General features: G+C 40.7%; 1 protein-coding gene across 1 annotated transcript in view; it reads left to right on the forward strand.

The window, feature by feature from the left end:
- MCTP2 (multiple C2 domains, transmembrane 2) overlaps positions 1–23,746 on the forward strand; it is a gene marked incomplete at its 5' end in the record, with an annotated part of 87,752 nt that extends 64,006 nt beyond the window's left edge. Inside the window, 6 exons of the mRNA XM_008947675.1 lie at positions 3,197–3,319; positions 6,186–6,227; positions 16,409–16,518; positions 18,768–18,877; positions 21,290–21,387; positions 23,678–23,746. Coding sequence (XP_008945923.1) covers positions 3,197–3,319; positions 6,186–6,227; positions 16,409–16,518; positions 18,768–18,877; positions 21,290–21,387; positions 23,678–23,746 — 552 coding nt within the window. The remainder of the gene's footprint in view (positions 1–3,196; positions 3,320–6,185; positions 6,228–16,408; positions 16,519–18,767; positions 18,878–21,289; positions 21,388–23,677) is intronic.
- Between the last annotated feature and the right edge of the window lie 753 nt (positions 23,747–24,499).

A 24,499-nucleotide genomic window follows, 5' to 3' on the forward strand; every position in this document is an offset into this window, starting at 1 on the left:
CAAAAGGTATTGCTAAGAAAATAATTTAGAGAGGATAATGCAGGAGCTTCTCCCAGGTGTAAGGTATCACTGGGGAGGAAATAAAAACATGGATGATTGAGAACCTTTTAATTTGAGGAGTGAGCGTGTCTGTCACAGGGCTGCTGATGCTGTGGTCACCCTTAGGAAGCTGCACTGAGAGTTGATAAAATAGGACAGAGGTTTGGTTGGGAACTGCGTGGAAAACTGATGCTGCAGAACTGTTCAGAAGGCTGTTAGAATGCAGAAATATTTCTCTTCCCTTTATAAACACCCTCTGAACTTTTATTATGTACTGTGTGTTCACAACAATCATTTCCCATACCTCCGAGGCTAAATAATTTCTGAATAGCTAAATCAATTTGCCTGGTGTCTGTGTTGTGTCACAGTAATGAAAGTTCCCTTTACTGCGGCGGTAGCAATAAAACAACTCTTGGGAAGATGTGGGAGCTCTATCAAAGCATCTCTGTCTGAGTTATAACTCAGCAACTGATTAACCAGTCAGCATTGGAAAGGAGGCAGCAGTATGCCTCAGCTATCACTTGAGACTACAGGGGGATTTTGTAATTAAGTTTTATTTAAGGTCTGAAACTTAATAATACACAAAATGTACTGTTGGAGCTGAAATCACCAAGGTCTTGGTTTTGTATCTTGCCTAAATGACCTGTGATTGCAAGGTTGTATTATGCTTGCAACTGAGCAGGGTGGCATTCATCTAGGATGGTGACAGAAGCACTAAAATTGGTTCAAGTCCTGCAGTTGAATGAATGAAGAGAGGTTCTTCAAGAGCTTCATTGACTCCTGTAGGACTTTGCCTAGCAGGCTGCTGGTGGAGTCTTTTTGCTGCATTAAGAGAAGACCGAGTCTGCTGATACCTCAGGGAGATGATGCAAATGCAACCTCCTCCAACAGGCTGAGGCAAATGTTTTCAATTAATACCTGGCAATATGAATTTCCATGAAGGAGTTTACATAAGGATCAGATGTATATTTATGTGTGTGTGTCTGGTTTTATTGGTCTGTGCGTACCTGATACAGATATCTGTATAGATATGTACAATAACAGGTCCTTGTTCTTCAGAGTGACATTTGAGGTAGGACAGGAGCTGATATCACCTTCTCTTTGTCTTAAAAGCAAGTAGGGATTCATCCAAGGGTGTTGGAATAGGTTCAGAGGAACTTTTCAGGGTTAGAACCTTTCATTTGTGGAAGACTTTTTAGCTTGGAGTATCACAGTTTTGGAAGTCTTTATTAACTAAAGCCATGCAAGACTCCTGTAAGACAGATCAAGTACTGTGCCTTCTTGGCCACGATTCTTGTGTTCCTGTTGCCTTTCTTACATATGAAATGTGACTGTTGGAATCATTATCACTTCTAATTTTTGATTATGTTGAAAAGCAGGATCAAAAAGAGGGGGAAAAAACCAAAATCAACCAAATCCTCTTCTACGTTCCTATGCTTCAAATCAATAGTATGAGGATATAGTGTCTGGATGTCAGCCCATTTTATAAATGAATATATCTCAAAGATGGTTTTACTGGCCTACAAATGCCAAGAACAGGATGACAGTCTAATTCCTTGCATAGCAACAGCTAACATAAAATCAGGTTCACTCTAGAAAAATGCAACTGCTGTTTGAGGAGGGTTATGGATACAGTCATTGTTTCTTGGTTTATGTTTGGTCCCTGGTAGATATTAACTGGCCATTTGTCTGATGTCAGACAAATCTTTTTGTTTAAAAGTTACAACAGCTGCTGTTTTGTAGGGGTATAAATTCTTACCCTGCTGAATGCAGTGGGAAGAGCTTCTTTAGCACAGTGTGGTTAGACTTTCAGGTCCATAACACAAAATACATTGCCATAAATACTCCATTCTGAGAGTGCCAGCATTGCCTTTATATGTAGTGTCTGATGGGCCAAGGATGAAGGGAGTTGAGATTTAGCTTTCTGATCACTCGTAGGGCTTTTCCCTTTGTTGCAGTTTGAGACATATTAACTGGATCTGATTCATTTTCACCTACCTTTATTATTCTAAAAATGTGTTTTTTGTTTCTGATCATTCCAGGTTCCTTTGGGGGAAGAAAAATGTGATAAATGTGTTTGTGCCTTGTCTTTAAAAGAAGTGGTTTAAAATAGCTTCAAGTTACTACTAGCATTAGGCAGTTCTTCTGGAAACACTATGTATGAGTAGAAAAGGAAATGGGATCACAACATGTGTTTTATGGCAGTTCTGGATTTAGTTTATTAACTTTGTATTGCCAGCCACTCCAAATTTGTAGTCTGTTCAGGTATTGTTGGTACTTGCAAGATAGGATTGTAGTTTGGCTTGGTATTTTTTTTTTTTTAAATCTTAAATGCTTTTTAAAATCCCCATCACATTAGTTACGTGTTTTGCTGATCCAATTTGCAGGATAGAACTTCAAAATCTGGCTTCTGGTTTTGCTGTTAGTGGATTTTGATCAGATACCACTCCAAACACAAACTCATACTGTTCCTGGGCAGAGAGACTCCAAGCAACCAGTGAAATCATAATGTGCTGTGTTGGAAAATGGCAGGGGTATGAGGTTGGAGACTAGTCTTACTGGGTTCCTTTCTGAAATAATGCATCACGTGCAACCTAGAGCTTTGTGTCCTGGAAGGTGCTGGTCCTTCCTCTGAGCTGCTGGGCCAAGAATACAGCTGGAGGAATGGTAAAGATGCGTTTGCTGATCATTCCCTGTGGATGAGCAGGGAGCTGGATGGCTCCTGTTACACAAGAGGAAGAGAATCTCCTCTAGGCTGTGAAAGACCCCCTGTCAATCAGGGTTTGATGAGATGGAGCAGGTTTACCTCTACAAGTGGATCTGTTATTCACTAGCACTAAGGACAAAAGGCTTTCAGGCTTGAGGGCATCCCAGGAAGGAGTGAATAAAGACTTGGAATAACCCAGTGTTTGTGGCCTTGTACTTCACCAGAAACAGGGGAGGCCAAACTAACCAGTGGCAGTCTAATGGATTCAAACTGAGTAGAAAGAGAACATGCTTTGTGAGCAGATTTTTGTCTTTTTTCCCCCTCAGTAACAACATGAATGAGGTTAACAGAGATTCAAGGATGAATGTACATAGGGATGACGACAGAAAAACCTTCTTAGCTATCTCTCTCTTTAAACACTTGTTTCTTCTCCTGCTTTATTTCTCCCAGGTATTTGTGGTCACCGTCTGGAGCGTGGAACTGTACATGGTGCCCCTGGCTCTGCTGGTGCTCTTTGCATACAACTTTACCCTCGTCACAACCGGGAAGGTCAACAACACCCAAGATGCCCAGGCAAGTAAAGTGGCAGCAACGTTTCTGGCAGCCCCATCTTGAATTTGCCCTTGAGCAACACATGATGCACTTGAATGGTATTAAGCTAGCTGTGGAACTAAACAGCAGTTTGGTTTCAAACTTACTGAGAAGAATCCTCAACCCTCTTAATTTTCATGATTCAGTTCAAGCAATAAACTGTTCAGAGTAGCAGCAGAAGATGACGAGGGAGTGTGTAGGAGGCGAATTTCACTTACTAATGAGCTACAAATGTTTCTAACTCAGTTGAATGAAGAAAGACTTAGAAAGCAACAAGTTCTGAAACCCGTGACCCTACTGCTCTTTGCATCGTACTGATGATTCATAGAAGAGGATAGTCAGTAGAAGTGGAAAGAGAAGTGACATATTTTTAAACCATGTCCTGTGATCTGAGACATTAAGAAGCCCTTATTCCTCCTCCTCAGCCCCTACTTGTAAGTGACAAAGGCTTGCTCCCAGAAATTTAGCCTTCAGTTTAACTTGATCTGGAAGGAAAAAAGGATTTATATACAAAAATAATCACTATATGTATGGCAAAGTGCTGCTGTCGGGGTATAAAACACTGTTTGATGTTGACCACTGTCTTTACTTCCATAACAATGGTAATTAGAGTTAGAAATGAGAGTAAACTCATGGATGCCCATAATATTGTTTTTAAATGTGTAGTAACTACAGTAACAAAATATAGTCTGAATTATCACTTCACTGATAAAAATATGACTGACATTTGTAGCCATGAAGAATACCATTACCCAAACAAATCGAGTGGATTTTATACAAAGAACAAATGTGCTAGAATTCAAAAGGTCATTTGGTGGTTTGTTAGTTTTAGTGAGAGAAGTTGCTGCTAGTTCAATTTTCATCCATACTGTAGTGGTTTGTTAGAAAATAGGGAAGGTTGTATTATAGAGACCAGAACACAGACTTGTTTTTTTAAAAAAAAAAAAAAGGTAAAAGAAATGCTTTTCATAGAACGTCTGGGCTGGAAGGGACCTCCAAAGGTCATCTAGTCCAACTCTTCCACCATGAGCAGGGACATCTCCAACTAGATCAAGCTACTCAAAGCTTCATCTGCAGTCCAGAATAATGTAGAAAGATATTGTGTGTCTTGAGTGATTACTTTAGTCCATCAAGAATATTAGAACTTCTGGTGTGGGAGAGTCCTGAGCAGTCAGGTGTTTTTATTTTTAATACAGAAGACATTATAAAATAATCACTTACCTAGGAAAAATTACACAGCAAATACCTTCCAGCACCCATCACTTGTCCTTTGATGAATTTGTTGCATGTTCAAGTGAGGAGAGTCTCACAAATGAGCAAAATGGAGCAGTACATCATTTAGGTGGATGCTATGAAAAGGCTATTATCTGAATTTACAGTTTAATTGTAGTAATACTGGAGAAAGGCCCATCAGAAAGTTGGCCCTTTTCCTGTCATACATCCTGTGAGGCCATGGAATTCAAGGGTGCATCTTGCATAAGCAAAGCTACTCGTCTGCCTAAGTGCTTTGCAGGATTGGGATCATATGGAACAAGTAGTCAAAATGCCTTTAATATTACCTGATTTCTTTTTTATGCGTGTCTGTGATTCTAACCATCTGCAGGTCAAAAATAGACAATCAGGTGCTACCCCTAGTCACATCTGTCCTGCAGATGATAAAAGGTTTTCTTCAAAATACCAATGCTTTTTACACAGCCATTTATTTGTTTTTCACTTCTTCAGACCTTTTCTGCATGTGTGCTACCTTTGGGTTTTGTGTGCCAGCACATATACAGAGGAATGTGAGCAACAGTCTTTGCAAAAGTGGACCTCAAATTCTCTCTCATTTGTGCTATAAAATGGGAATAACACTATTAACCTTGCAGGCATGATTCAGCTGCCAGAAGGCTACATTTGTGAATATTGGTAAAATAGTATATGATTTGCAGATGGGGAGCTTCTATAGAAATGTAAACCATGATCAGTGTTAATTCAGCCACTCAGAGTATTCCAAAGAGGAAATCTGGCTCTCTGACCTTGCAGTACTATACTAGATGCAACTGCTTTTCAGAGGAAAAATTCCCAAACTGAAACACCCAATGCTTCCCCAAAAAACCCAAACGTAAACCATCTTTTCATTGTGATTCTTCACATTCTCTGCATGTTTGCTGTATTTAAACTTGTAGTAGAGTGGTTCGACTGTACCTGTTAAATAACTAAGAAACAACTTGGCAGACCCTCTTAAAGGCTCAACTTATTAAACCCCTAAATTAAAAGCCAAGCACTCCTAATTTCAAGCCTTAGCCAAAAAATCTTTTCGTTTTCTTGCTTACCTGTCAGCAGAGAAGTTAAAGGGAGGAAATGATGCTGCATAGTGATCTGGCTGTGATTTGTGAGGCCAGTGATGTTCATACTGACGTGTTTTCTGAAGTCTGATGTTTCAGTAATGGCCCTGAAGGGAGGGAGCAGTCATTGGAGCAGTGAGGATGGAACAAGTGGACTATAGAGTCCTCAGCCTTGACACACTGGCTGGTTCATTTGTCAGATGAAGAACAAAGCTGTTTACAGACAGTCAAAAGTTGGTAATGGATTTGAAAGCCTGTTGCCTTCAAACTACTGGATGCAGCCGCTAATGCTTTATTTAGACTTAAAATTTGTATAAGGTATCACAGGATTTGTTCAAGATAGCATAAAAAAGTCCTTGGATACAAAACGTTATTTCTGAAAGGTGAAAGTGTGGAGTTTTTTATGAGTTAACAATAGAAAACTGTGCAATGGAATGTTGTGGTAGTACCATAAGCTTTTTGAACATTGCCTGGGATTGAAAAATAAGTGTAGTGTTTTGTAATACGGGCATCTGCTTTTGTAGGAGCTTATGGGCTTGGATGAAGATGAGGATGAAGATGATAAGGTAAGCATATCTCATGCCTGTGTTAGCTAGAACCAGAGGGAACGTGGGAGAGCACAAACCCACTGTCTTACCTCCATTGTAACTTACATTTATTATCTGTATTAATAGGGCAAACAATTGTTACCAGTTTGCTGTTTGGCAAATTTGAAAGTATGTAAAGATCAATTTGTGTAACATCCCATAGTGGCATTGCCTACGTGAGACATCTGAGAACATTAAATTGAGCAGCCCCCAGTTGTGCTTGAAATCATAACAGGCACACATTCATGTGTGGGCACTTACAGGTATGGGTATGGGTGCAGGAGGCCCAAAAACATGCCCGAGTATGTAAAATTCCCTGTTGATTCCACTTGCAGTGTTGGATGCCATTCCATACTAATGGCTTTCCCAAAGAGATTGGGCATTTCCATCTCTCTGGGCCGGAACTGGTGTGATTTGTGGAGGGCTGGTTAAAGTTTTCTCAACACTTCTTTCAGAGTTAAAAAAAAAGCAAAAAACCAAACCAGTTTTAGTTAATCAGCTGAAATGTAGAAAGAATTGGAACTGGCAAGGCTGGTTTTTTATTTTATTGGGTCATACTTACTCATTCTTCTCACTATGAAAAATTCATTGGATTTTTTTCAAGTTTATCAGACCACAGTGACAAATGATAAAAGGATTAGAGGGCATGACATATAAAGAAAGATTAAGAGAACTTAATGTATACAGCTTGAAAAAACACAAGTGAAGGAGGATCTGATAATCTATAAATACTTTAAAGCTAAAAGGTGAGGAATTATTTAACGAGCAACAGCATGCAAAGGAACATTAGCTGTTAGGAAGAAAATGTTCACAAAACGATGTGAAACTTCTAAATTGCACACTAAGTTAATAAGATTCTTCTTGAATATTCCGTGTTTTAAGAGTATTACAGTGGAATTGTTGATCGTGGAGAAGTAAATCAATACCACAGTTAGCAAGTTCACCTTAACTCTTCTCAGACACAGACACTAGAATTGAAACTCAGCAGACTAATTGATGGGAATAGTTATAGAAATTTAACCTGCTCTTCTGTGGGGGTTATATTTTAATGAGCAACCAGAAATCCATCCAAGTTGTAAAGTGAACTTTAGACAATCTGGTTGAATTTCAGGTTTCTTGCAACACAATTGGGTAAGTATTCACATTTACAATTCACTCTTTGCATTGTAAAGCTGTTCAACTAAACGAACCAATATCTGGAACTCATCAGGAGGTGTTAAATGAAAGTTAGATCTTTTTCAAAGGAAAACTGTGTATCTTCAAAAGTCAGGAACGTCTATTTTGTGAGTACCCAATGCTAGACACCTGTAAATATTGACCCTGCATCTTATTTGTGTGATGCCTAAAGGTGTAACTTAGTCTCTGGAACCAATCCCATCTGCTTCATTTTTTTAATAGTTCTCTTTTTCATTTGTGAGTGCTGAGGTGGGGAAAAAAAAAGTAAAAATGTATTAATGGTTATTTAATCCTCTATTCCCTGTGCTGTGCAGCAGATTCATTGCTGCAAAGCTGAGATATTCTAGGTTATATTTACCCTACATCTAACTCCATTGACTTTGCTTCTCTCTTATAAATACAACTGGGTCACGTAAATATGGATCTAATCACTTTGCATTTTTGCTGCCTCCCCTCAGCCCCAACAACTTCACTGTTGTTTTTTCTTGATATCTTTTAACTAAGAATGCAGCTTTGGGAAACCTCCTGAGAGTCAGTGTTGAGAGGATGATGATTTGGCCCTACCATTTTGTAATCAGTGTTGCTTCTATCATCTCCATTTCATGCATGAACATAGAAATGGAGAATTTCCACTGAAATTCCACTCTTAGAAATGAAGAGGTGGTAGCATGGGCTAAAGCTACTCATAGTAGACACCTCCAGCAGGCTTTCTCATCAGAAGAAAACTTTATATCTCAACATTAGAGCAATAGTAATCCATAGCTTGTATTAGTCCATACACTAGTGTTGTGGAATTCTGACACACAATTATCAGGAGAGAGAATTGCCAGCCACTACATGTGTCCCACATCAAGTGCTGTGCAGTGTTGCCTTAATGTCTTCATCCTGTCCTGGGCATATCCCTTTGGCATCAGTGATGGACCCTGCTTGCACTCTGACTTGCATCTTTAAGTACATTAGTTTATTCTGAGTGACTTTTCCAAGTCTGAGGGTGGCCAATGCTCTCTAGGGTGTGTAAGAAAAATGGAATTTTATGTCATTATCTCATGGCAATGTCAACATTTAAACAGACAACTATACTTAAAAAAGAAGTCTGTGTATTTTTTTTTCCCTCCCTATTACAAGAGCTCCTAAAGTTGAAATCTGCTGGTTGGGCTGTGGTACACGAGGTCACTGTTTCTGTTTCCTATCATTGTGCTCTATCAAAATCCTTGCACACATCGCCTTTCTGGGTTCTGCTGCATGTTAGACATAACAGAACATGCTTCTGGGAATTGTAACACACCCTCTCAGAGCTGAACTGTTTACAAATTATAAATATACAGACGCTTAGTTCAAAAACCCAAGAGCAGATTAACTCCCTCCACCTAAACGATCTGTCTTAAATGACAGGGCTTAATTGCAAACTCCCTTCTTCGTTCCCCCTTTCCCCTCCCCAAATACCAGCGTGGAGGACTGTAAAAGATAAGAGAGCTCTGTCCCTTTGGCACAAGCTGTTTGGTGGATGAATGCCTTCTCGGATTTGTGCCATCTTGAACGTGGAGTTCAGGCTGCGTCGTGTCAGCTCTGGGGTCTGTCAGGCTGTCTGAATAAGGATTGTTTTAAAATTACATCACTGCAACATCTTTCACCTGCCAGTAGAAATTAGACAAGTTACATGCAGCTCCGTGTAAGTTGTCTGATTGTTGACCATTTCTATTTATTTTAGTTATTTTTTTTCCCCCTTGTTTGACAACGACTGTAGAGCTTCAAGAGCAGACAGTTACCCTGTTGAGTGAGGATATCATAGCACCCAACTGGAAAATCTTGGAGTCTTCTCATGACTTTAAGTAGTCTGGATAAAAGTTTGCATCTCCTCCAAAACGGACAAAACTTAAATGATTACTACTTCCAGGTCTGGTAACTGATTCAAAAGAAAATGAGAGATAAAACTATATCAACAATAATTCCCTTTTTTTTTTTCTTTTTTTTCTTGGAGGTTTTCTATCTAGGGATGAGCCAACGTAGCCCTCCTTGCCTAGTGGGATGTAATAGAGAAGGATCAGATGATACTGTGGCTTGAAACCAAGTTATTTGGCAACTTCCAAGAAATGTTTAATATCTCATGTATTGGAAAAAAGAAAAGTGGGAAAAAAAAATCCCCAAAGAAGAAAAACCCAGTGTTTCTAATGTAGGAAATTCTCTGTTCAAAAATAGGTACCAAAAATATACAAAGTTTCATGAGCACAATTCAAAAAGACTCCAGCCAAACAAATTAAAGTCAAATTCATCCAGTAGCAAACAGCTGACATTTTCCATTTGAGTTAGATTCAGCATGTGGAAAGCTTCCGTATGGATCTTATTTGTACGGGTGGATTACGATGAAAATTGCATTAATTTTCTCCACAGTAAAGGTCAGTAATTGAAACATGAACCAAGAGTCTATTGTGTAAGATGCTATATCCCCATACTTAGGAAAGGTCATTTGAGACAATATCATCTCATTGTTTTCTTCCCTGGAAGTACAAATAATTTCATTAGTTTTTCATTTTTTTTTTCTTCAATACAACAATTGCAATATATTATTTCAACATCTCCCATTAAGATTGCTGAGGAGAAATGATGGTAAAGGCTTGAAAACACCCCATGATACACAGGGTATGACTAACAGGGAGCACCTTCTTCACAGAATTATGGTCAAGATTGTGTCCTAAAAAAACCCACAAGGTGTGTTTGCGTAGGCATGAACTTCCTGAAATTGCTGTTCTTCCTTCAGCTGGCTCTTTGTGGCTTCTCCCTCACTGCTTCCTAATGAGTCTGTGCATGGGTCATGGCTACGTTAGTGATGGAGAAGCCTAAGGGACAGATTCTGGTACTTCCTGAGCTATGCTCAATCCAAAGCCAGAGGATGGGACAATTCTAAGTACACGTAATCATTTGGTCTCACAAACACCTTGACTAAAGTGTAATAAAAGTTTCCAGCTATCACTTAAGAGACAATTATACCTTCTGTACATTCCCTCCAAGCTTCTTATTAACCTAATCAACTTCTGGTTAAGACAGAGCACAGGGGTTGCTCTGGCTCTGCTTTACTCTTTGCTTGGGAGCCTCGTGTGTACGAGGAACTGGAAGACAAATAGTCTCTGTTATTTCTTATTTACACTGCAGCATCATTTAGGACCACTCTTATCTGTAGGCACCCCAAAAATTGGCATGATCCTTGTCTTAGTACTGTGACCCACCCAATTCATAGGTTTAGGAGTGATGAGAGAGAGGGACTTGTGGAGGGCTTTTAGGTATCCTGGGGATTGTGGTGTGGGTCTTCTCCCATAGAAACCTTAGCAGCCCTATTGCTGTCTGAAATTCTCCCTCTTTCCTTGGAGGTAGGTAAGCCAACACTGTAACTTCTTTAAATCTCTGGAGGAATATTAATTAGCACTGGACAGGTCACTGGACCAAGCACATAATCCTTAGGGAGTTCTTGCCCCTTAAAAATTCCAGCTATTTAAAATGTTATTAAAAATTATTTTGAGTTGGCCAGATGTATTAATAGGTCTGTCTTTCTCCTGTACTCCGTGTTGCTAAAGATCATTACCTTGATTATAGATCATGATCCAATAGTTTAATCCCCATGTGATTGTTCTTAGGTCTCATGTGTATTTCCAGGAGAAAGCTCTTATTTTGGTAAAAGATGTTTTCTTTCCCTGTCACTTTTTTCAAGTCAAAGATGACTGATGACTTTTTATTTCCATTCAGGCTTTAAGAAAGTTGCTTCTTAAGCACACATTCCTCACCTGAATGGTGTTTTCTTCTGTTGTGACTACCAGCATTGCTTTAAAACTTGCAGCAAAACCATCAGACTTTGGGTTACTTTACATGTCTATGAAACTGTGAGCAAGTAGAGAAAATGCCTCTTAAACCCCCTGCATTTCACACCTGTGCAGAGAGAAAGCAACAGAGTTAGGGCATGAGCTTCTCCACAGAAGCTTTTCCTTGGGCTGGGTTCAGGAGATTTTTGCTGGTCCTCTGTGTACAGCTGAAATTGGTCTAATAAAGCCTGAGCCTTGCTGAACGAGGCATGAAGTGGTCAGCTGCCTTTTAGCCAGTGCTCCCCAGCCTTAGCTGTAGGTGATGTGCCAGTGCTTTTCAAATGCATCCTTTTAAAGGCTGGTGGTGCTTTCCCTCCTAGCAATCTGAAGTGATTCGATTGGCTCTGGTGGAATTATTCCAGATTTCACACCTTTTTAACTGAGAGCATAAATTGACCTGTATGTGTTGCATTTCCTCCATTTGGTAATTATTTCAAGTACACTCAGATTTGCTGAATTCCCACAGCCAGGCAGGCAGGCTCACGGCGTGGGGTTAATAAACAGAGAGATCCTGTGATGCACAGTTTCAGGCCTGCACGAGGCAATAGCTCAGAGCTTGGCAGCCATCCTCTCCAGGTCCCTGTCCTCCTGGAGGTGGTGGGGAGCCCCCCTCGCCGGGCAGGGCAGGGCAGTGACTCAGCCAGGCAGATGGCTGGCTCTGTTTCAGCCGCCTTTGGCTCCCACCGAGGGCAGGACCCAGTTCAGGGTTGCTGTGGTGACTGTTTCCCAAGCTCTGCCTGGGATTCATTTTAGCTACCAAGAGACTGTCTGTCACTCCGTGGCTACCACCTCCCACAAGAGCTTCATTCTGCTGCTAGACTGAAGCTGTTAGTGAAGTCTTCCCTGCAGACAATAGAGGCCAGTGGTCTGCTGCTTATAGTCAAAATCTTTTTGGTTTCAGACGTTCTTCATCTACGGGTACTTTGGCCTTAAGGTGCTGCTTGGCACAGGTTTTGCTGGACACCAGTAAGGTTGGAGTTCTGTAGTGCAGCACAGTGAATTGCAAGTTAAAGCCAGCTTTGGCTAAGTCTGCATTTCTCTAAATAACTACAGCATGTTTGTTTTTTTTTTTACAAAGAAATTCTGAAAAATACTGGAGCACAAAAGGCATGCATGCCTGAGCTTTTTTCCTTTCTTTCCCCTTTCCATAAATCTTGGTTGTTGCTAATAGGCTGGGGAATTCATATCTGGTCTGTGGGACAAATCCTGGTAAAACATTGCCCTAATGTGCTTGTAGCAACAGTAGCATAATGAGATAGCTACTGCACAAAAGTTAATCCTGGAAGTTAGGCCAGCCAGACTCACCCTTTGAATTCCTGAAGATATGCAAGACTGACTTAGCTGTCCAAGCTGTGTAAGTTGTTCCTGACTTAGTTGACTATATTCTGTATTCTTCCTCCTTGTGCATTAATCCCTGTTTATTTTTTCTCCTCCCCTTTTCCTCATCCTTGCCCCGAGGTGTTCCTCAGCTTTACATAGTGAATTTCTCTTGGCATGCCAAAAATCTACTGATGAATACCACTTGTTTTGAAAGTTGCGTGCAAGATTTCTTTTTGTGAGAGTGTTTTTGCATAAGATCCGAGTAAGCAAGTATTTAGAACTTGCTCGTGGCTTCAAGCCAAAGTTTTTAGTTGTATGCATCTAATATTTGCAGTATCCACCGTAAATACGCTTAGAGAACAACGTGAAAAACTGTATGTTTGGAGTGTTGCTTATTGGTTTGGATCTAGGGGAAAAATATTTGAAGGATAGATTAAAAAAACAGGGATCAGCTTTTTGTAAAGGTGAAAGCTATTAATCACTGAAACAAATGATCACAAGCAGTTGGAGGATCTCCACTGTCCAAGATCTCAATTCAGTAACGGTTGCTTTGCTAGAGCAGAAGCAGTAAGTAGCATTATTTAGTCTGTTGCAGAGCAGATGATTGAGAATTTCTGCTTTCAGTCTCTTCCTCCATAACTTTCATGATTTTTTCCTTTGCAAGTCCCAGCTCTGACAATTGTAGCTGACCCATCGTGAATTGCCATGTTAACACTGGAGATGTCCTCTCCTGGCCTGCCCCACATTCCACACTCTTTTCAGGTCTTTGGCATTGCAAACACCTCTAATTTCTCTTGCAACTGTCCCTGAATGTCTGGAAGCAGCATAACATCATAGGGAAGGGAGAAAAGATCAGAGAGCTGCAGTAACCCGTTGAGTGCATTCACATGTCCTGTTATTAACTGTTACATATTTCAGAAATAGAAAAATCTAGAAGCACCTTTCATTCAGTACAGCAGAGAGATGGTGTCTTCACTTAAAAGTTTAAGCTGATGGACATTAGCTGGACACAAAAGACTTCATTCCTGAATTTGCTGAATGTTGGATTTTGGTATTTTTTTTTCTCTTCTCCTAACACGCTTAATCTTTTGTAAGACCCCTTTTGTGGTTTTGTTCAGGCAATTAATGTAGAAATGGAGGTTTCTTAAATCAGGATATGCAAGGAAGATTTGAAGTAACACACTGCTTATATAATTAATTCTCAGTTGTAAATTCATTTTGATGGAGTTAATTCTTTCCCAGAGGCTGAAGACTAGATTGGGTCCACCCACAGTGCAGTAATCAGCTAAGAAATAAAGAAGAAAAAGGCCATGAAGGAGTGAAAGTTTCATGACCGGTTTTAGGAAAAATATGCCAGAAACAGGCAGGATATTTTATTTTTAATTCAAGCAATAGCTTGTGAGCTGTGACTTTTGAACCATGGGTATCCAAATCCTGTTTTCAAGCAGCATAAAATATTGAGTCCAAAAGAAATCAGAAAGGATTGATACCTGAGGAGGATGGAGAAAAATTATCGGGGTGCCGGGACCCTGAATAGGTGGGTAAGTGGAAGAGGGGTTTAGGGTTCTTTTTTAAATCTTCCACAAAAATGCTAATATTCAAGCTTGAACAGTAATAACAAAGAAAAGATGTTGACAGATTTCCAGGATTTTCAGATTTTCAAGGGCAGTTGCTAGCCTATTTTACTAACTGATTCCATTCACAAGGCTTTTTAGTCCCAGTATGTCTCTGCCTTTTCCTTGGTTGGGTGTATTCTGTATCACAAACTGCAAGCACAGTTGTCTGGGGGAGATTTTAGCATGCATGCCAGGTAAGGATGTGCATGCAGTTGTCATTATGCCCTAGGAACTGGTAGGTTCTGGTTTCTTTTCTTAATCTGCTTGGTGGCTGCAGCAGAAGTTGTGTTGTGTTGGTTAAACTGCATTATCACCACATCTCCAGGCTCAATCGAAGACGTGTAAATGAAGTCAGCATGATGCAGATAGAGCTGACAGATGATCTTCCTTGCAGCTCTGGGTAGCAAGAGTAGGCTTGCCCTGGAATGTCACTTTATCAGTGGTTTCTTTACCCTCCTGTCTGAATTTGGACGGAATGAAATTCCCACTGGTTGTTTCTCCGTGAACTGCTTCCCAACTTCTACTTCCAAATTTAATGCAAAAAAAAAGCCAACTATGTCTAAGGGAATGTTGTACCATTTTAGTGAGTGAAGAGTTAAGTATAATCTTTATTTGTCATTTCCATTCGAGCCTAACAAGGTTATAGCTGGAGTTCTGTGAAAATGACTTTTTGGTGCTATTTTCACATAAACTGACTCTTTATTTATTTATTTTGTTCTGGGGTTATTTCACACCCCAAGGGTTTAATTTTTGTTGGTGGTTTTATTAATGTAAAAATACTCATTTTCACACCCAAATGTGTGATTATTTAAAATGCTGCTTCTATTCATTGTGCACTCACTTGCAACCTAAAGGCAAATGCTCAAATGTCTGGCTTTTTAAACTCAAAAATTACTGTGTTACAAGGGCAGTACTGTCATGTCTACCCCCCAGCATCCATAGATAGGATAGTTCCTCTCTTATTTCAGCACACAATGCTCTAGCACAACACCCTTTCTCAGCAAACCCTCTCACACTGTGGCAGTGCCAAAAGGCTGTGGCAAGGAGCCTGCACCTCTCTGGCCCAATGTGACTTTAAGTAGCCTTTGACCTTCTCTTGCTAGAAGGTTCACGACACAAAAGCAGAATTGCAGCAGTGTTGATCCAAGAGTCACTGGCCTTTGCTTACTCCCACCTACTCCCTGCCCAGGATGCTGGGGACCACGAAAGACATGGATGTAACATGAATTTTACCAACATCTCCCCTCTGTGGGGTCTGACTGGTTAAAACGCAACTTAAAATGTCTTTTTTTTTTGTCTAAATGGAGCTGATTTTGGCGAGTCTAAATGTGATATAAAATCAGTGTCCAGGGCTCTGCAGTTTGTAATAAGTGAATGTTTTGCTGATTTCTTGCTAGAATATCTGCAACTGCACCAATTTGCATGCCTGTATGTGTGTTAGATTGCTTGCAAAGAAATGCTGAATACTGATAATTTTATACTGATTTCCAAGGCTGATCTAAGTCATTTTGATTTTTATTTCATTCTGTGCTTCCTTTTTATTTCTGCACGTGTAGTAATGTCCTGTAATGTTGTTGCCTAAAATAAGCAGTGAGAAATGAAGTTGTGAGATGGCTGCTGTAAAAGGAAAATGACTTTTATTTTTTTTTCCTTTGATTATTTTTTTTTCTCAGGAAAGAATAGGTCTCTGTACACAGACTTCAAAAAAAAAAGTTGCATTCAGTATTTTCCAGCTAATTTAGATACAGAAAACAACATGGCTGTTGGGAGCCAGCAAAGCTCAGAAAAGTCATATTGAGAAGTTCTGCATAGGGATATTCTTCTTCTGGAGAAGCATCCAGCACTTCCCTACAGGTCAGCTGGACTCAGGGGTGCTCAGCACCTCCTCTGGGCTGGCATGAAGCTGAGGTCATCAGTGAAGCCTGGTTTGAGATGCTGCAGTCAGTTTGTGTTAGAAGGTACAGAAACCTCTGCCCATGTGCTGAGGAAAAGGAAGAAAACAGAGGGAACTGGGTGTCTTCATCTTAATTGTAGGTGATAAACCCAGGGGGTGTGTTCTCTTCTCTCCTCCCTTCAGTGATATACTTGAGTGTGTGGCTGCATCAGCAGCACTGGCAAACTTAGCTCCTTCCCATGAACCTCTTAACAAAAACTGAATGTATAAGAAGTTTTGGTTTTCCTTTTTTTTTTTTTTGCTTAGGAATCTGAGAAAAAGGGGTTAATTGACAGAATCCACATGGTCCAAGAAATCATCATAGCTGTTCAAAGCATCCTAGAAGAAATAGCATCATTTGGAGAGAGGATTAAAAAGTAAGTGATATTTTTTTCTTGCTTAGCCATGGTTTTCAATGAAGCAAAACCAGGAGGATTAAGGTGGAGTGAATTTCCTGGCCCAAAAATGACTACAAAGTGCAATGGGAGAGCTTGGTGAGTTTTACCACTCTTCCTTCTTCTCATAGAGTCCTTTTCTCCAAAAAACCTTTCCAAAGCATAGAGAGGAGGAAAAGCCAGGTGCTCTGCTGATGTAGCTCTCACATTCACCCGTCTGCAGAGATTTCTGGTCTTGTCTGTCTGTGGTGGGGTACAGACCCATGATGCCACAGAAGGGAAAACATGGTTGAAGATGTGGGCACAGAAGTTCTGGTCATGTCCTTTAACTTCCTTCCTGGAAAGTAGGTAGGAATTGGTGGTTGGTGTTGCCTTTCCCACGCCCTCCCTTTCCTGACCTGGTTACAGAGGTTACAAGTCACTTATTTCCCTGTCCAATGCATTGATATCCTTCTCTCTTTACCATTTTGAGCTCTCTGCTTCCTGCTGGTGCCACAAGGAAGCCCAAAGGGGGTTTTCTGGGTCTCATCACTCAGGAGGCAGATAGGGCATCCCTGACCTTACAAAGCAGGGAGGTGAAGAGCCTAAAAAAAAAAATCCCCCACACAAACTTTTATAACCCAACCTTTATTGGAGCTTAGTCGACCCACATTGTTTTCTGTTTTGAACACAATGTGATGGTTTGTGATCAAGCTGCTCTAGTGAGGAGCTGGGTTCAAGCTAAAAATACAGCAATGCATGTGCTGTGGTTCCACGCCGGCCACCCCAGCTGGGGTGGAAGTGGCCCAAAGATGTGTTCCAGTCAATGAACAGGGCACTGTTCTGCCCAGCTGCATGGCAGGAAGACTCAGAGCGTTTAAACACGACTATTTCTTGTGTTCATTTTGGTAACAATGGTCTTAAAGAACACATTAGTTATTAATGTGGACGCCCGATGTAATTTCGGAGGAATTCCATTGTAACTCAACAGTAATGTACCATTAAAAAATTGCCACCAAAGTTTTTCTGTAAGTGACAGACTGAATTGTGCTGCAGTTTCCGTCTGTCACTCTAGCTGTACAATCATAAGGAGTTTTAATAGTTTAACTGAATTGAGATGTTTTGCTGCCTTTTTTTTTTACATTAACTTAAGCTACGTTGATTGATAATGATGGGTCCTCTCCCACCTATCTTGACTTAATATTTAATACATCTATTGAAGCTTAAAAGTAATTCTTTTAGCGTCCTATTAATTTTATCTGTCAAGTGAAGTTTGTCTTATTTTATAGCCTGATAAGTGGTCCATGTTGATTCTCTCTTCTTCCTACTCCCCATCATCATGATGTGAGGAAGTTAGCAGGCAGATTGTATGAAACAGAGATGCCCAGATCTGTTAATCCACCTATGAACTAATTGGCATTCATGTAGTCCAGGTATCTCAGTGTTTAAGATACATCTTTATAGCATGTACCAAAAGGACACAGGGGGCAAAGTAACTTCACAGGTGTGTTAGCAGTAGCTGCTCACCTTAAGTACATTGTGGGTTTAAAGAGGAGTGGTCTGAGTGATAAAGTCCTGCTAGAATCCTAGAGCTTACCCAAAACAGCCTCCTATATACAATGTGGTAAAGAAATGTTAAAAATGTAATGAAATAAGAGGTACTTTTTATTATCACTGCAAATGTATCAATAATGAGAGAGATATGTAGAACATTAATCCCTAATAATATACAGAGAAAGGACTTTAGCTGCTCTTTTAAGGTTTAGCATCAGTCATAATGGATCCATTCCAAGTTATTGGCGAGGTTGAAGCTGACTACCTGCCCCATTTGAGTCATGCACTGCCATGGATCCCATGGGACCTCTGCTGTGGGGCAGCAAAGCCAGCTCAGATGGTTTGCACTTGTGGCATGGCCTTGTCTCCAGATCAGATAATTCACCCCTGAATAATGGAAAGCTGACTGGTGAGCAGAGATGTGTAACAAGTGTGACACCTATAAGAAGCAAAACCAACTTAAGACATGCCTAACAACTTCACTGAGCTACCCAAAGACTGTCTTCTCTTTCCTTGTCATGATATCTGCCTCTCAGATCAGGAATCCTGCTCATCCACCTTCCAAAGGGTCTGCAGTTTACACTGCATCTGAATGCAGTGAGCACGGCAAAGAGCTCATTGAATTATTATTGGGTAGCAGACTAGCAGCAGTGTCCAAGAGGAGAAATGTTGAAAAGGATTATTGTTGTGTCTTACAGCACATTCAACTGGACGGTGCCTTTCCTCTCTGTCCTGGCCTGCTTGGTCCTGGCAGCAGCAACAGTCATTTTGTATTTTATACCACTGAGGTACATCGTTTTAATCTGGGGTAAGTACTTCACCCTGTCTCATTTGCATGCACTAAATACAAGATGTGCCTACAGAAGGAAATCAGACAAGCTTTAAATGACCTGTTACACAGACAACCAAACGCTGTTGCCTAGAGGTGAATAAAAATGCTATGAACTTGTTAAAATTACCATTTTCCTGCCTCCTTCAGGTGATATGATGACCTGGTTTTCTTAGGGGTGTTTATAAGTTTCCAACAGCACCACAAGGGAAGCATTAGCCTAGATAAGCTGCTTTCAGTATTATTATTGTTTTACAGGGGAGTCATTCTCTTCTTAGTTCTGGAGCCTTCCATTTGGGAAGTGGTAGGGAGTGGACAAGATGTGTTTGAAGAGCTGGACCACGGAGGCCTGGACCCTGGCAGCCTTTTGGGTCCTAACTCCACTGAAGTCAGGAGGAGCAGTGTGTCCAGTATCTCATGGTCCAGTGGGAGGCACTGAGCATCTCTTTGAGTCATGAGGCAGAAAGTCCTTGTATGAAGGAGCATTGTGAAGTAAAATAAGAGTTTTTTTAAAAATGAAAACTTTCCTGGTGGTCTTATGGAGAAGAGTAAGATGGTCTTTCACAAAGGGAGATAACATTTTGGTTGCTGAAGACTTTCTTCATCCCCAAATGGCCTTCTGTCTTACTTAGACTGATGGCTGAGAACATAGTGCAGGTAATCCTTACTGAATTCAGCCCTGGTGTGGCTCTGGGTTGTAGGCTTCTGTCTGTCTTAGAGTGATAGCTTTCATCTCAAGCTTGAGGTACAATGGCTGAGAACATAGTGCAGGTAATCCTTACTGAATTCAGCCCTGGTGTGGCTCTGGGTTGTAGGGATTCTCCATCACCCTTCCAGGTCTGAGCCATCTGCTGCTGTCTTGGATACAGAAAAGGGAAGGAATGAAAAGGTGGCAGTACAAAAAACCACTCTAGGCCAAAAAAACATAAATGAAATAAAGGATTAAATCAAAGAAAAGAAAGGGCAAAAGCAAAGGAGAGAAATTGCTAGGAGTAAAAAGTTCAGTAACAAAATATTGCTGTTCTTGTATGGAAGACATGGGGAGTACATGAAAACTATACGTCTGTTCAACATCATCTAGACTGACAGGGCCTTCAAATATGATACATGTTAAAACAACTACCCTGTGGCAAGGCCTCAAAAGACCTTATGGTATTTTCTGTTTTTTAAAAATCAGGTACACAGAAAATGGTGTTGGCATTTTGCTACAAGTTTATGGCTTAAAAGCTGAATCTTAGATGTGAAGCAGCTACATTTCAAAGAGAGAAGGCTGGAGCAGCCATCACAGTTGAAATAATTTTCAGGGAAACTGCTATGAGATTTTGGACAGGAGTAGGATGGAATTCAATCCTGTTTTGTGATCCTCAAAGGCAACCAACATTTGAATTTTTTGCTATTCCTTAGAATGGGTTAACTGATTTTGTTTGCCTAATGATCCTTTGCTCTTCTACCACACCTTTAGGTAGCCACACTCCTAATTGCTATTGCTCAGTGGGGAGGTGGCAGTTGGGTGTTAAGTCTGAACATTGACACAAGAAGAGAGCTGGGAAGGGTGCTCAGGTCTCTCACTTTGTTATCCTGGTCCATGCAGTAGGGGTGGTGCTGGATGGGGGCTGGTCATCACTCTCTTTCCTCAGAGGGAAGAGAAAAACCTCATAAACACCACACTACTATGAATGTTACACTCCCATGGATCTCCTGTCCAGGCTAGGGACCATCTCTGATAGCTGAAGCATAACTAAGACTGTGGAGATGGGAAGTGCTGTTGCTGCAGTTAATAAGCCAAGTTATTCACCCTAAGATCAAAATAAACTTTGTGATAAGTTTTTATAGTTTCCCACAGCATCATAATACGGCAAACTTGTCAAATGTGGTTCTGCAAAGAGAGGATAAGCTTTGAGACATGATGGGGAAGGGAAGCTTTCATTTTCAGAAGAAATGGAAGGAAAAAAAAAGCCTTTATCTTGCCCAATTATTTTTCAGAGCCTTCCAGTTCCCTAGGTGAGAGGAGAGGGAACATCTTTGGTCACATAGGATAGCAGATTTAACCACAGTCTGCTACAAATTTGTGTATTCTCCTACAATATCCCCCAGAATGAACACACTGCAATCTCTATTTGCAATGCTGTTGACAACAGCTGATCCCCAAAGTAGAGAAATACCTTTATAACTCATGCCCTCCACGTTTTCTTCAGGAGGCACTTGTGAATGATTCCACATGACAGGAAACATGTGCGTGGCTTTTAGTCCAAGGCACTGTTTTCACACTAATTTTTACTTGTGAATTCCTCTTCCCTTTTTCACCTTGCCTGAACAATTTAGGAGAGAGGGAATAGAAAAGGGTTGTATTATTTTGTTTGCTTTTTGTTGTTCTTTTTTTTTCTTTTCTAGGCATAAATAAATTTACTAAGAAGCTTAGAAATCCTTATGCCATTGACAATAATGAGCTACTAGATTTCCTCTCCAGGGTACCATCTGATGTTCAAAAGGTAGGTAATGAATGGCCACTGCCATCAGAGGCAAGGAGCAGCACGGAGAGGGGCTGGGTGCTCTGCTTGGGGAATAGGATACCAGTACACGTTTGAATAACAGAGATAAGGAATCAGGGAAAATCCACAAAGGGAGGAGGGGAAGGGTGTTAGAAGAGGTGGGAATCAAAATCCTTTGTCAGAAGGAAAAAAAAAATGATTGCAGAAAAATTATCCTGAAAAGACCTACTTAAAAATGATCTGGAAAATCACCCAGCGTGGTTACTGAGCTGTGGTTTCTGTCACCTTTCTGCTCTGGTATTTGTACAGAGGGAAGAGAAAAATGGTCTCTTTGATAGAGAGAACCATCCAAAAGGATTTGTTGAATTTCCCCTTTTCTCAAGATGGAAGGGGAGCGGGGACCATTATTTCTGTAACTTTATGCTTGCTCTGTTGCTCTGGTTTTTTTTAACATCAGCTGTCCCTCAAAATTCCTCTTTCCCACCCACTTCGAGCTCCAAGCCTCCCTTGGACAATGCTCTGCTCATCTTTCTTTAAAGAAGGCCTTGAGATCTGTATAAAATACTCTGTGCCTGATCAGATCAATCTTCTACCATTATAGCATTATAACTTTTAATCTAACAAGAATCTGTCCTCCCTCAATTTCAGTCAAGTCTTGTCTCTTCTCCTATTTCTTTTAAACAACACTGTCTTCAGTAATCTCTCCTATCTTCCTAGAAATTATTTGAACAATAAGTCCTTTAGAATGTCAAGATCTGTTTGTTTCTCTTGGAGGAAGGAAAATAGTCTTGCTGGGTAGCAAAGCCACACAGTATAAAGGATTCTTTCTTTTGTTTTAATCAACTGGAATCTGTGTCCTGGGGCCCTGATCCCGATGCCCTGGATCCCACTGACATTGTGCCTTCCTCTGTGAGTCGTGGCACTTTCACACTGAGGTGCTGCTCACTGTGAATAAGGGGATCACCATCTCGCCTGTAGTGATTTTGCTCTGTTGGAGACAGAAAAATAATTGCCCACATGCCGTGTCGAGGCATCTGGTAGAAACAAGGTTGGAAAAGGCTTCTGGTGACCTCGATCCCTAGAGGCCACCAGATTGGTTGGTGGCAGCACTAATAACTGGAGAGAAATCTCGCCATAGAGCGGTCGGAGGAAAAAAGCTCAACAAAAATGATCATAGAGACATTAAGCTTCAGTGGCTTTTTATTCTTTTTTTGTCATTGGTCTTGTAGAGCACGCTGGATTTGCAGTGATGGTTAGCATATGCCCTCTTAGTGTTTAGGTTTAAAGATAAGCTGCTTTTCTATTTATGCTTTATTTAACATTTACATTTATAACATTTCCTTGAGTGGTTTCTATCATTTTGGGATCCTTTGAGCTCTCAAAAGGAAAAATGATAACCATTCTATGGGAGGAATGATAAAAGTTCCTAGGATGGGACAAATCTTCTCAGAATTTTCCACTGGTGAGCCTGGGTGACTGCTACATGTTCTACTGAGAAGTCACCCACAGCAGCTCCAAAGCCCCTCCGTCTGCTTCGTTTTACATGCTATCAGTGCATCATCCTTTCCCTGTGGTACTGCAGTGAGGTAGAAATTACCTCTGTCTGTACTTCAGCCATTTACAACCCTCACATGTGGGACACAAGGCAGAAGAGTGAAAATGATGACGCGTTCAGCAAAAGTTTCCCTGTGGTTTCAATGGGAGCACTTTGTATCCCAGCAGACAATCTGGAGATTGCACTATCCTCGTCAGTTTATCACACGTGTTTTAAACATTGGATTGTATATGAAATTGTTTTGAAGGGCAGAGGCACCTTTGTCCAGCTTCTATTTGAGAAAATGTTTTCCTCTTCTGAAATGATAAATTATGTCAGCATCCCAAGGTCTGTGTATGCTTTTGACAACTGTCATCTTACTCATACTGGGATCCACTTGAACTGAAACTCTTGAGAGAAGTTTATTAAATTTACAGGTTAATGCCAGAAAGATACAAAAAACAACTCCCCAACCAAAACCACCCCCAAAGATCCACCCTCCATTGCTGAAATCAGGTAGAACCACATGTATCTCATTAGAAAAATCTGCTTTTAATATTTTCGTTTCAAGAAATGATGCATGACTTCTCAAATCCTTCCTGCAATTAATCCCCCATGTTCCTGTGTTTAGAAAATGATTCATTACTTTTCAACCTTCCTTAGTTTCCCTGGGTTTGTCCTGGGGGAGCCATTAGCACAGAGTGTAGTGAGCTCAAGTTACCTCACTGCAGACGTCATGGCTGTTTGTTTTCACAGGTGCAGCACGCTGAATTGAAACCATCCAGCAGCTCCAGCCCCAGCAGGAAGAGGTGGAGCGCGCTCTAGGATGCGGCACGATTTTGGGATGCAGCAGCTCCCTCTGTACCCCCGATGCATGCACATGCACTTCCCTCCTCCCCTTCTTCTTGCTCCGGAACAACACTACGATCACTGCCACAGACCTTTTGTTTTCTTTTTTTAAGACCTATTTTTTGATAACCATCGTGGTTTGTGGGGTTGGGGTTGTCGGCTCGACGCGGAGTCGGAGCCCAAAAAGGAGCCAGGTGGAATGTCTGGACTAGTTTGTGGGGTGTGGAGGAGGATGGGAGAGGATGGTGCAATTGCACCTTTTATTTTTTTTTTTTTTCTTTTTTTTTCTTCCCCCCCCCCCTTCAATTGTAGAGGCAAGGCTGGATGTGGCAGCACTCCCTGTTTTATGTAGGAAGAGATAATTCCGCTTAGTGTAGCAGATCAGCTGAGCTGATGTGAAGAGATGCTCTGAACCAGTTTTTAACATATCCAACAGATTTACATTAAGATATGAAAGCTATTCTTTTCTGAGTTAAATCACTGTGCCTAGAAAGGTTTAAGCTCTGAATTAACGAGTCTTTGATACCCATCTTCTGTTCAAGCAGTGTACATTTTAGAAAGTTTTTTATCATAATTAGCAGAAAGAGCTAGCAGCTCCAACAGTATCTCAGTATTTCATCCGACACTTGTGAGTTTTTCTTTTTCCTTTTTTTTTTTCCCCCTTCTTTTTTTAAAGCCCACCCTGTGGTTAACTCTTTGGATACTGGAATCATTGGAGATCCATTGCTG

The sequence above is a fragment of the Merops nubicus genome, unplaced genomic scaffold, assembly GCF_000691845.1.
Source record: "Merops nubicus isolate BGI_N331 unplaced genomic scaffold, ASM69184v1 scaffold11409, whole genome shotgun sequence".
In the NCBI taxonomy this organism is placed as follows: Eukaryota; Metazoa; Chordata; class Aves; order Coraciiformes; family Meropidae; genus Merops; species Merops nubicus.